The sequence below is a fragment of the Vulpes lagopus genome, chromosome 1, assembly GCF_018345385.1.
Source record: "Vulpes lagopus strain Blue_001 chromosome 1, ASM1834538v1, whole genome shotgun sequence".
In the NCBI taxonomy this organism is placed as follows: domain Eukaryota; kingdom Metazoa; phylum Chordata; class Mammalia; order Carnivora; family Canidae; genus Vulpes; species Vulpes lagopus.
This window is the reverse complement of record NC_054824.1, coordinates 99,793,521-99,806,356: the sequence shown is the minus strand read 5'-3', so window position 1 is coordinate 99,806,356 and position 12,836 is coordinate 99,793,521. Positions and strand designations below refer to the sequence as shown.

At 43.5% G+C, this 12,836-nt stretch overlaps 2 protein-coding genes across 3 annotated transcripts in view; both read left to right on the top strand.

Annotated features, from left to right (window-relative positions):
- ARL6 (ADP ribosylation factor like GTPase 6) overlaps positions 1 to 1,205 on the top strand; it is a 60,528-nt gene extending 59,323 nt beyond the window's left edge. The window contains exon 10 of the transcript XR_005987796.1: positions 857 to 1,205. The gene's annotated coding sequence lies outside the window, so the exon portion shown is untranslated. The remainder of the gene's footprint in view (positions 1 to 856) is intronic.
- A 7,681-nt stretch (positions 1,206 to 8,886) lies between these two features.
- CRYBG3 (crystallin beta-gamma domain containing 3) overlaps positions 8,887 to 12,836 on the top strand; it is a 103,579-nt gene continuing 99,629 nt past the window's right edge. The window contains exon 1 of one of the 2 annotated variants that reach the window (XM_041765867.1): positions 8,887 to 9,167. In XM_041765867.1, coding sequence (XP_041621801.1) covers positions 9,019 to 9,167 — 149 coding nt within the window. In that variant the 5' untranslated portion in view covers positions 8,887 to 9,018. Of the gene's footprint in view, positions 9,168 to 10,394; positions 10,533 to 12,836 lie in introns of those variants that run through there. The other variant, XM_041765879.1, reaches the window with a different exon arrangement.

Genomic DNA, 12,836 nt, shown 5'->3' with positions numbered 1-12,836 from the left:
CATATAAAAATTGACTAGCTGAATATGTTGATAATTGCAAACCTTAGGGGAATGTGGATATATTTATTATAGGAGTTACAGAATTCTTCAAATTTATAGATATAATATTAGAAAATACAGTACTGCTACCAGTTTTTAGAGGAGGAAAAGCATTTTAACCACTAATCGTAAAGTTGGACCAGGTAACTTTCTGGATTTCACGATAGTTAATAACAGACTTGACAACTTTTAGAGTGAATCCAAGGTAATAGCTATGAGAAAGACAATTTTTATAAGAATGTCAAACAAGTCAAACTAATTTTTGCATACACTTGATTTTCGTCCTAAATTAGGTATTTGGTTAGTAGTAAGACTTCTCCTGCCTGAATTACTGGTCTGACCTGCCTTGGGCAAAAATTGGCAGCTGTAAACTCCAATTATATAGGTCATGCTAGAATCAGTGTACCAGTTTCTCTACCTGCATATTTCTCATACCTTATGTTTGACATTTAATTGTGCAATGACTCTAAAGAATGCAGCAGAGTTCACTTAAAGGTAGTTTCATATAGTTTCATATTAGCATACCAAAGCCTTTGAATATTCTTATGTTACACATAGTATTTGATGATTCATAATGTAGTAGCACCCATTTACTGCAATATTTTCTCACTAAATCACACAATATATATGTTAATGATACATCTATCGCTGGCCCAGTATTCTGTGCACTCCTATTGGGCTTTGATGTTGCTTTTTATCTAATATAGACTTCATCTAATTATAAATTTGATTGATTACAAATTTCTCTAATTTTATCTAATATAGATTTCTAATATGAATATGTGTCAGTAGGTGTTTTAACTGGTTGTCCTTGCAGGACTTTGCGATCTGTACTTCTGGAGCTGTGACTGGTGAACTCTGTCCTGGACCCCAAGTACAGCCTGCCCAAGTGACACCGTTAGGTGCTGTCTTCTCCCTTTGCCCACGTACATGTTTTCCTTAGCACGCTGTCGTACACTCTGTAAACTTTTGGTTAGTTCTGTTTCCTTCTCTGAGACGAAGCTTCTTGATGGTAGGTTATAGTGTCATAATCCAGTCACCAAACACAGGACCTGGAAGTATTCAGTAAGAGATAATTGAGTGGGAAGAAGACCATAAAATGACTTTTTGTAAATGAGATATTATTTTTATTTCTTTTATTTTTTTAGTATGTATCTCTCCCACCAAATCTCCTAATAAAGTTTGAAGCAGAGTAATGAGTAATGGGTATCAGATCAATGATCTTTATTTATTTTTTTTTTATTATTATTTATTTATGATAGTCATACAGAGAGAGAGAGAGAGGCAGAGACATAGGCAGAGGGAGAAGCAGGCTCCATGCACCGGGAGCCTGATGTGGGATTCGATCCCGGGTCTCCAGGATCGCGCCCTGGGCCAAAGGCAGGCGCCAAACCCCTGCGCCACCCAGGGATCCCAGATCAATGATCTTTAGATTCTATTTACAAATTTCAGAATTTTCCAATTTCCTGCTTTTTGTTTTGTTTTTCCAAAATGTAGGCTGGTTAATAGATTTTTTAGTAAATATGTAAATTTTTTAAAGTTTTCTCATTACCTTCCTGGACAACTAAGGAGGGGTTTTGCCAACAAATAGGTACTTGTTAAATTTTATTTAAAAATTTTTTTTTCTAAGCTAGATTGTGTTTTATTTAAGCTATCCAGACTGGGGCACCTGGGTTTGGCTTAGGTCATGACCCAGGGGTCCTGGGATCAAGTCCCACATCAGGCTCCCTGTGAGGAGCCTTCTTCTCCCTCTGCCTGTGTCTCTGCCTCTCTCTCTCTCTCTCTCTCTGTGTCCCTCATGAAAATAAATAAAATCTTCAAAAAAAAAAAAACAAAAAACTATCCAGACCAAGTATACCTACAAAATGTACGTAAGTGGTAGGAAGACCTGGAATGAAAATTGCAGAATTTAAAATGAGTAAGTTAATTTCTGTTCCCCTCAGGCTGCATGTGGTTGATAGTTTTATAGAGACCAATTCTACACTGTGGTGTGGTTAGCTACTTCATTTGATGATATACATGATTGATCATTTGAAGTGGAGTTCCTGTTGAACCAGGTGGAAATGGAATCATTTTTTTGAGTTACTTAAATTAATACCAGCTGTGAGGTTCAAAAAAACCATTTGTACATTTAATTGTCTTCCTAGACTTGATAATTCAAAGTATGTGAATTTACTTACCTGTATGAGAGGTAAATCAAATGACTTATAAGGAAACAGACTACATAGAAGTGCTTAAGAAGTGCTTATTTGAGAAGCTGAAAGAAAAATAAAGTAGAAGATAGACTATAGACATGTTAATATTTAAGAATGATTAATAATATGAGATCAATTATGAGAATTATTTTTTTACTTCAATATTTGAGTCAAAATATTCCATTGTAACATCTTGACTTCTGTTTTACCTTTGTTGAAGGTCACTCCTTTTTCTCTTTACCGGTAAAAAGTTAGCTGGAAGAGATGAGAAAGGAAACCAGTTGCAAAGATGGACTGATGGAAATATTTGGTGTAGGATGCTTTTGTCCATTATTTGCAAAGCCACTTAAATTATAGTTTGATGAATTTATACAAATCTTTCAAAATGGAGATATTGAGAAATTATATCCACTACAGTAACACTTGCTTTTATAAACTCCATACAGATTTTTTGTTACTACATTGAGCAGTATAGCAGTATTTTTAAATGAAATTTTTGAAAGATTGTCAATGATATTATTTCATAATAGATCATGTAAGATTTCCATAAATAAGTATGTCAAATTTATATTCAGTGCTACGTTCAATACTTCATCACCTCAGATTATAAATGAAGCAATAGACTTCTATTCTATACAAAGAAAACTCATGTAAATGAAATAATCTCAATTATGAGTGAGGTAAAGTCAGAATGTGAAAAATGGTTCATCTTATATGACAGCATGTATCATTTCCAGCTGCTTTGTCTCTCTAATCAAAACACTTCCTCACAATGACAGCTGCCTCTATACCTTGTTTTTTAAACCATTTGCAACAAATTAAAATGGGACCAACGCGTCCATAGTAAGAGAACTCAGGATTCTGGGACATGTATGTTCCTAATAAGAAGAAAGCCAATTCACAAGCCAATCACCCGTTTTACTTTTAGGCTTTGTTTCATGAAGCCCTAATAAAATTTGCGATCAACACTAATATAGTGCAGTTCAGAAATTTATAAATAATTTTTACAGAATAGCTCCATTTAAAATTGTATATCAGATATGCACAATATAGAACCTAGCTTATGTGTTCAGAAGAAATATTTTAGGGAAAGCAATATAGGAATTCTCTCATACCATAGTAAATTCTTATTCTGAGCCATTATGTGTGTCATGTTTATAAAGCTGCATTAATAAAAGTTAATATTCTACATATGACTTTATATTTTAGATAGCATTTGACCCCAAAGACACATTGAAATGAATTGGTATAAGTAACTTTTTTGGAATACATCTCATAATCTGTTTGCCAAAGAAATCCTTCTTCTATTCATATACTTTTTAGAATATAATGATTTAGTATTACCAACTTTTGCACTGTTTGAGAAATAAATATTGAATTGTTAATGTATTTTTATAAAGAACTCCTTTCTCTTTGCAATTATCATATTAAGAGAAGAAAAGAGTAAATGTAATTTAGGTCAGACTAACACATCTTAATTTAAACATTGAAAGATGTGTGTTTGAAAGATCTCAATCTCCACATGTTCTAGAAATAAAAGCCAGGCAATACAATAAAACTTCATGCATCCCATAGAAGTCTGAATAACCAATTACTTAAAAATTTTACCATCTGCTCTCATTGAAGCAATAAGACTGAGGCATTTTCCCATGTTACAAACCATGATAATCAGAATATAACAGAATAAAAAATTCTAACATTTTCCCCCCTTTCTTATTTGCTGTTGTGGTTCTTAATGAAAACTTGAGCTATGCAAACAAAGGAAAGGGGAGGATATTCCCCCGCCCCGTCTCCTAATTGAGCGTTTACATCCAGTAATAGCTTTTTGCTGCCCTGGGCAGCATGACATTGCCTCATTTGGCTGTGCACAGCTATTATTCTAGGAGACAGCTCGTGAAGTGCCCCAACCCATCTGCTTGCTTTTCATGGGCTGGTGCTCTCCTTGATGTTGACAGCTGTCTTAATATTCCTGGGCCACCTGCCACATAGTAAATACTGTGCTCTAAGATATATACAGAGGCTTATCCCTTTGGTGGACTTTTCAGAACAAGAAGCTTAGCATTTCTAAACACTTGCATCCTTGTTTAAATGGTTCAGAAATCAGCACTTTTAGTCTATTCTCATGCCTTTGAGGAGTTTGTTGCTTATGCTTTGGGAACCACACTGTGATGAACTTCAGGTTTTCTCATGTATCGAATAAGCTATTGAATTGCGGTCTGTTTGTGGAAGTCACAGTGGTCACAGGAGGTGGAGAGAAGAGAGTATACTGGCAGTTATTTCCTCTATGAACCTTCCTGGAACCTTCTAGGGGTGTCCATCCTATATGCATGCTCCAAGAAAGATATCCCTATTACACCCCTTTGCTCATCTGTTTCCCCTATCAAACTTGCCCCTTATGGGAAAGTATCTTACTCATCCCTGTGTCTCTAAGAATGAGCATGCATCTGACACATTAGCTGGCACTCAGGGACAGATCCAGGTTTGGAGGTATCTCAAGGTTTTTACAACTTCAGGGTCCTTTTTAAAGAAAAAATGATTTAAAAATAAGAAAAATTAAATCAATGAGTGAAAAAAAATCATGCAAATTACCAATTTTAAAAAGTTGAGGGTGTTCAGTGTGGTTCAGTTGATTAGACGTCTGCCTTTGCCTAAGGTCATGATCCCAGGGTCCTGGGACAGAGCCCCACATCAGGCTCCTTGCTCTGTGAAGAGTCTGCTTCTCCGTCTGCCCCTCCCCACAACTCATTCTCTCTCTCTCTCTTTGACAAAAGTAAAATCTTTAAAAGAAACTCAACTAACAATACAGACATCACAAAATCTAGAAAACCAATATATTTTCCATTAACTCCTTAGAATACCTCTACTTTTTCTTTTAATTTTGATAGTATACTCTCTTGTAGCCTTTCATATGACAATGATTTTAAATTTTTTAAAGTAATTTCTATACTCAGCATGGAGCTCAAACTCCTGATCCCAAGATCAAGAGTCACATGCTTTACCGACCAAGCCAGCCAAGCACCCTAATGATGATTTTCTAATATCATTTTCTATACGTTTGGTTGAGGATATTATTGATGGAAGGGCCGTGTAAACATGCAACACTCCCACCCATATACTCACTGTAGTGCTGCTACAGGTTTGTGCCCTACAAAAAATTCTGATGAATTCTATGTTACATGATTTTCATATAAAAAATTTGATGCATTTACAGTTATAAAAATTGTATACATTGCACTATTTTTTAAAGATTTTATTTATTCAAGAGAGCACGAGCGAGCAGGCGCAGGTTGGGGTGTGGGGGAGGGCAGGAGGAGAGGAAGAAACAGACTCCCGTGCTGAACAGGGATCCCTGTGACCCCAGGATCAACCTACTGAGCCACCCAAGAACCCCTGTACTGCATTATTGAATGTATTACTGCTATGAGAAAAATTACATCAATTAGAAGGGATTCTTCCTCTTGTGTTTTGTCTTTGGATGCCTGGAATAATTTTCCACAGTCCCCTTTTGCTATTGTACATTTTAAATCTTGTTTCTCTTCTGCTATCCGCATATTTTCAGTGTCAGGGGTCTTGGGATCTGTTTATATCTTAATAGGACCTCTGGTCTTGCATCTTTGATTTAATGCTTAATGAGCTGCACAATAGACAAACTGGAATTTAAGCAATAACTAAATTTTGAAGATACGACCATATAAATATACCTCACTAAATCTAAACTAAATATATTTCGTACTCAAATTCCCCAGAAGATGCCAAAATGTCCCCCAATAAATCCAACAACTACTAAGTTGAGAAGTATGATACTGGGGGATGGGGTAGGAATCAAATGGAAAGAAATTGTGATCTTTATCCATTGCACTTAAAACATTTCCTTGTATAAATTTCACAGAAACACATGACCATGTGATCACATTTCCAGGTTCATACTGGAAGAGACTGTGCCCGTGAGGGGCCTTGAGACTTCAGCTTCATCAGCTTCAGAGTAGATAGTTTCTACCTTAGGCCTTTGCCAATGTCTGTGGAACAAATGAGTGAGCAAATGAGGACAACTGTGCTAAATTGTCATCTCTGACATCCTCACAACTCTAAAACTCATTTTTACAGACTTCTTAATGCAAGGAATACTAATAACTTAGTATTCAGAAGTTACTATGTGTCAGAACATAAGGATGTAGGATATCTAGAAACTGATAAAGACTAGAAAAGTAAATTGATAAAAAAAATTCAGGGGTCATTGTTTTATGGCTTTAAACTAATCTTTCATAGAGTTTGCCTTAATGGAAGCAGGGCATAATTCGTATTTACAATTCATTCAAAGTACTGCTTTGTTCTACCACAGAGTGGAGATTCGAGTATCCTTAGACATTGCTTCCTTCATGAAGTAGTTGCTTTAGAGGGAAAAAAAATCTATCATAGATCTCTATTGGCCCAACTGTTAACTTTGGGACCTTTAATAACATCTGTAATATCTTAGACCTTTACAAGCTGTTCATCAATAGAAGGGATTCTAGCTAGAGGAGCACTACTTGTATTATCCTCAGCAACACTGTAGAAAGTTTTTATTAAAGACTTTACACATGACGATTCTAATGCCTTCTCACTTATCCAGGATAGTGGCTATGGAAGAAACATGGCTATCATAGCATTTTCCTTGAGAGCTGTTTTTCAGAGAAATTCTATTCTTAGAAAGCTATTATTATTAGTTAAAATCATAATTCAGTACTAAATCTTGCTGGATCCCACCCACTTTTATCCCCAGGAAGACTTCCCAAACAATCCACCTGCTGGGTGGGCATTAGGGTATAGGGCCCGCTTTTCACAGTACAATTGGGGACACATCTGGTAGTCACTTAACATTCCTTTGGGGAGATAATTATTCTCTGGGCCTTCTAGCTGGACGGAACAGTTTGCTTCCTAATCTCTTTGTTCTCATGTTCTCTGGGCTTTCTAGTAAGTTGGTATTTAAGAGAGATTCTCCCCTGAAAGAAGGCAAGATTTGGGAACTTTACTTGTCCTACGTATTATTCCAGCTTTTCCCTATTTTCTCAGACTCACAGAAAAGGAGGAAATATTTCTAAATGAGAAAGCACTGGTAAGTCTTGAATCCAAGCTGAAGGGAACTGGGCTGATTTCACTTTGGTGAGTTGAATCAAAGCCAGAACAAATTAGGGTGAGTGTCTTGGGCTCTGCAGCAGTTAGTAGGGGCTGGAGTGCTTCTAGGAGGCAGCTATGGGATGGCAGGGAAGCTCAGCTGCCACCAGCTGATGCTGAAAGAACTGGGGCTTAGAGATGTCCATTTTACTCAGAGCAACCTTCTCTTCTCCAGCACCCCAAAGCTGGGGGAGGGATGCCCCCCAAGGTGCCTTCCTCCCCTAGCCAAAACTGCCTTGGACATTTCATTTACTTGTAGACAATTTTTATACAAGTAAATGTCTGAGATCTCTGTAAGTATCTCTGATTTCTACACGGTCTCCTGAGCAATTTCGTTTTAAAACAAGCAAACAAACAAACAAACAAAAAAACCACCTGGAGTGGAGGGGCCTCCACAGTGTTTTCTGTGCTAGCCACTAGGGTATATTAAAAAACAAACAAAACCTTTAAAAATCCATAGTACTGTATTAGTGAAATAAGTCAGACACAGAAGAACAAATGCCACACGCTACCACTTATACAATCAGTCTAATATAGCCAAATTCATAGTAGAGTGGAATGAAGGTTCCCTGGGGCTGGGGGAGAGGGAAACAGGGAGCTCCTAGTCAAAGGGGATGAAGTTCCAGTTACGAAAACTGAGTTCTCCCTAGAGTTGTGCTGTGCGGCCTCGTGCCTACGGTTAACGATTCTGTATCGTACCCTTAATTTCCCAAGAAGGCAGTAAGTGTTCTCAAATAATAAAGGGGCAGGAGGAAACTTCTGAAGGTTTCCGGCATAGATGGTGATGGTGGTTTCTCAGGTGCACGTTTATCGCCAAACTCGCGAAGATGCAGGCAGGAATTCTGTAGGCTCGCTGTGTCGAGGCGCGGAGGGAGACCCGGGATGCCCCGTGCAGCAGCCTGAGACGAGGCTTTCCAGATTCCAGTTAGTCCGTGTAACTAAGAAGTATGTCTCGACAAATCACTTGTGTTTTGTCAGGGTCGTTTTTGCAACACGGAGTGTGAGAAACGTAAAGCCCCTCTGGGTTAGGACGAGAGGCGAGCGGACAGGCCTACCGCGCCCTGGGGCGTGCCCCTGGCCCCGGGGGGCGGCTGAAAGGCCGCGGGCACTGACGCCCTGGGCCGGCTCCGCTCTCGAGCCTGGGTTGGCAGCGTCACTCACAAGTCCGAGCGCTGTTCTCGCTCCCTGGCTGCAGGGAGAGCGGAAGGCAAGTCAGTAACGAGTAAGGGCGGCGCGCAGGGCCCAGGGGGCTGCGGCCCGAGCTCCTCTGCGCGGGAAACCCCAGGCCCCGCGGCCCTCGTGCGCCTCCCCCGGGGACCCCTCCCGGGGACGGGGACGGGGACGTCCTCCCGGGATGGGGGGCGGGGCCTGGGAGCGGGGGCGGGGCCTGGGGGCGGGGCGGGGCCCGGGGGCGGGGGCGGGGCCCGGGCGCGGGGGCGGGGCCGGCGCGCAGGGAAAGGCGCCGCCGCGCCCGCGCCGCTCCCGCCGGGGCCGGGCTGAGCCGCGCTGGCGGTCGGCGCCGCGTCCGTCCTGCCGTCGCCGGGCTCCGGGCGCCGCGCCGCGCCTCGCCTCGCTTCGCCTCGCCTCGCCCGCTGCCCGCGGAGCGCCCCGGGCCGGCCGCCGCGCCGGGGACATGTCCGGCGGCCGGAGGAGGGGCGGCGCCCCCTGGCACACCTTCTCCCGCTTCTTCGCTCCCCGAAGCCCTTCCCGGGACAAGGCAGAGGACGAGGACGAGAGGCCGGGGACGAGCCCGCCGCCCGCCGCAGGCCGGGGCGCTGCCAGGTGGGAGCCGCGGGGACGTCGGGGGCGCCCGCCGGCCCGGCCGCCCCCGCCCCCGCCCCCGCCCCGCCGCGCGCCGCTTTCCGTTCTCCTTTCTTCCTCGCCGTCCCGCCGTCCCGCCCCCGCCCCCGCCCCCGCCCCCGCCCCCGCTCCCCGGCCAGGTCGGGGTGAAGCGCTGCCCCGCGGCCGGGCGCCCCCCCACCCCGGACGTGGTCGGGTCCCGGCTCCGCGCGTCCTGCCGGCGGGAACCGGACCCCGCTCGGGAGCCGACGGAAGGCGCCGCCGCAGCGCCTGTTTGGCCGGCGTCCGGTTTAAATTTACTCAAAATGATTTTTTTTTTTTTTGAATTTAAAGAATCGTGACAGTGAGCTCCAAGGCTTGGCCAGCACACAGAAGCCTCGCTAGTTGTGTTTCGCGCCGCCCGCACCGGCTGCCCCGCGCCCCTGTGGGACCCTCTGCCTCGACTTCCCCAGCGGGGCCCGGGCGGCCGGGGAAGCGCGCTCGCCCCACAGCCCGGGCGCCTCCCTCACCGGCTGCGGAAGTGGACGTGCTTTTACACGGTCTTCCCGAGCCTTCTCACCTGCTCCGGGGGCGAGAGGGGCCGCGGGGAGCGCCGCTCCTTGCTTTAGCTCCTGATGGGGAGAGGCTTGTCCTCGCTGCCCTCCCGGACTGCCCCGGAGTTGTGCAATCCGGGTTGATGGGAAGGACGCTTCTCTAGAAAATCGTGTTTACCTCAGGTTTGAAAGACTTGGTGGAGGACTTCAGAGGAAGCCGCTGGGAGGCGGAGCCGCGTCGGTGAGCGGGGCTCATTAGCACTCAGGTCTCGAGGTTTGGTTCTAGTCGCCGAGGTGTCCCTCAGTTTCCCTGCGTGCGAAACATTCCCTCTCTGACGGCCCGGAAAGAGCACAGCTTTCCCAGAAAGCGCCTGTCGTGGGTCAGCTTTCCAGAGGCTTCAGCTATTGTTGCCCTGTTTCGGGAGAAGGTACAATTCGGCGTTACACACACAGTAGTTAAAAATAGTTTTTGAAGCCTGACCGGGCTCACCCAGAGTGTCGGAGGGGCGGGTGTGGGCGGTCGGCCTGAGGCGCCTGCGGGCGCTAGGGCGCTGCCCATCTAGTGCGAGGTGGAAGCGGCTTTGAGAGGAATCCCAAGTAGACTCAGCAGAAGTCGGAGACTTGGAGTCGCTGCTAGGAGCGGGCCGGCCAATTTCGGGTTCCGAACAGAATTGTGCTGAAAACGCCGCTTGACTTGCTGCCCTAATTGGGCTTTTAGACCCCGCTCTGATCTCCTCTGTCTCTGGTCCTGGCCAACCACTCTGGCAACTAGCCCCCTGCCTACCTAGCACCTCTCCCTCGTCACCATCTCCAGGTAGGCACCGCCGAGGTTTGTAACTCTGCTTCTGTGAACACTAATCTTGTCCTCAGCTTTTTAGAACTCTCCAGGTGTTAAGGGGGCAGCAGATAATCCTTCCGCGGGTGTTTTACGTTTAATTGAGCTTGAATCTTTCTTTTTTCAAGAACGTAAATTACACACAAAGCCTTTATTGAAAGTTTAATGAAACAAATGGAAAGTCTTAGTACCCAGTGTCCTAGTAACACAACACCCTGGTGTTAACAAGATTGGAAACAGAATTGCGATATTAGATCTAAGAACTGTGCTCTTATTTCAAAATGAAAGGGTATATTGGCTGTGTAATTTGCAGTTTTAATAGGAGCCCAGTTTGCCTTTTATACTGATGACCCCAACAGCAGACATGCAGTGCTTGGAGTGAGTGGTAGGGATGTTAAGATGACTGAAAAAAAGAACCTTTCTCACGAGAAAGTAGAAGACACTGAAAATAGTAATATTAGTACATTTCATGTATCTAGCACTGAATTTATCAAAATAGTTTTAACAGTATTACAGTTGAGGTTGGACGAATCTTTGTGATCAGTGTCCCCATTTTACTGTAAAAAGTTAAAGAAATTTGCCCAAAGTTTTCAGTTAATGAACAAGTATTTAAGTCCAATGCTATACCTGCAACTCTAACACCCTGTAAAAAACATTAAGGGTTAATATCTGCTTTCTGATTTTTCAGTGTACTTGAAATGCATTCTCTCAGACCTTAAGCTTGTGTTGTACAGTCTCCTTATTTGCACTCCCAGTGTTGCTTATGTGAATTTTACTATAAAACTTACTCATGTACAAATACAAAACGGAACTTAACAGAATTCCTTAAGAACAGAATGAAAAATTAAGCATAACCGTATGACCAGTAAAAGGCTCCATGCACGGAGCCTGATGTGGGGCTTGATCCCGGGACTCCAGGGTCACGCCCTGGGCCAAAGGCAGGCACTGAGCCACCCATGGATCCCCTAAAAGTCAGTTTTTACACATTATCTTAAATACTCTTTTTTGGCTCTTCACAAAACGAATATAATACCAGTTGGGACAAGCACAAGGTCTTTGGTGGTTGCCGTGACTGGACAACTGTGCTCTGCCATGACTCAGGTTTTCCAATATTCCCTTATTTGAGCCATAGGAAAGCCTTTGCTTCTATGGAGTGCTCTAAGTTATTTGGGCTTCATCTGGTGTGAACACCTCATTTATGTATTGAGTTTGCTGCTATCCTATTCTCATTAACCTTTGGCAACTAAAAAAGGTTGTTAACATCAACACTGTTATATATGCAGATTCAGGTATGGACACTTCAATTGCTCGTTAGTATTCTTCTTGGGTGACTTGACCAGGTCTACGAGGTGCTTATATTTATTTTAGACTATGTAGAAAATAAAAAAAACCTGAAGTTTTCATAGGAAACTTGAGAACTCCGAGTTCTGTGGATCCCAATTTGAGAATCACTGCTATAATTTTAAGATTTCATTTATTTATTCATGAGAGACACACAGAGAGAGAGGCAGAGACGCAAGCAGAGGGAGAAGAAGGGTCCACGTAGGGAACCCAATGTGGGACTCGATCCCAGGACTCCAGGATCACACCCTGGGCCAAAGGCAGATGCTCAACCACTGAGCCACCCAGGCGTCCCTGCTATAATGTTTAACCCAGTTTATGAGCACACAAGTAAAGGACTCATTAGAAGTTGTAGGGGAGAGCAGGAAGCAGGCTTCGTGGTCGAGGGAGTTTTACCTGGTTCTTCAGGACATTGGTAGTGTTGTATTAGAGAACTTAGCTAGGAAGACCGAATTAGGGAACAGGTGTTCTACGTTGAGCAGAGGCCTATAGGAGGTTATGATCTGTTGGAAACTATATACATCAGTGGGACAGAGAGAAAGAAAGGTTGGATCTAGGTCACAGAGGTCTCTAAACAGTATTTGGCTCTTAAAGTTCAGACTACTTTTGTGGGAGCCTGTTAGACACTTGCTAGAATATGAAATTTGGAGGATACCTGCCTATTAACGTTCTCCACTTTGAGAAAATGATTGCTTATTTTTGTTTCTTTGCATCACACATGATGGGCCTGTTTAATTTTTTTTTTTAATTTTTTTTTAATTTTTTTTTTTTTTTTTTTTTTTTTTAGTTTTATTTATTTATGATAGTCACAGAGAGAGAGAGAGAGGCAGAGACACAGGCAGAGGGATAAGCAGGCTCCATGCACCGGGAGCCCGACGTGGGACTCGATCCCGGGTCTCCAGGATCGCGCCCTGGGCCAAAGGCAGGCGCCAAACCGCTGCG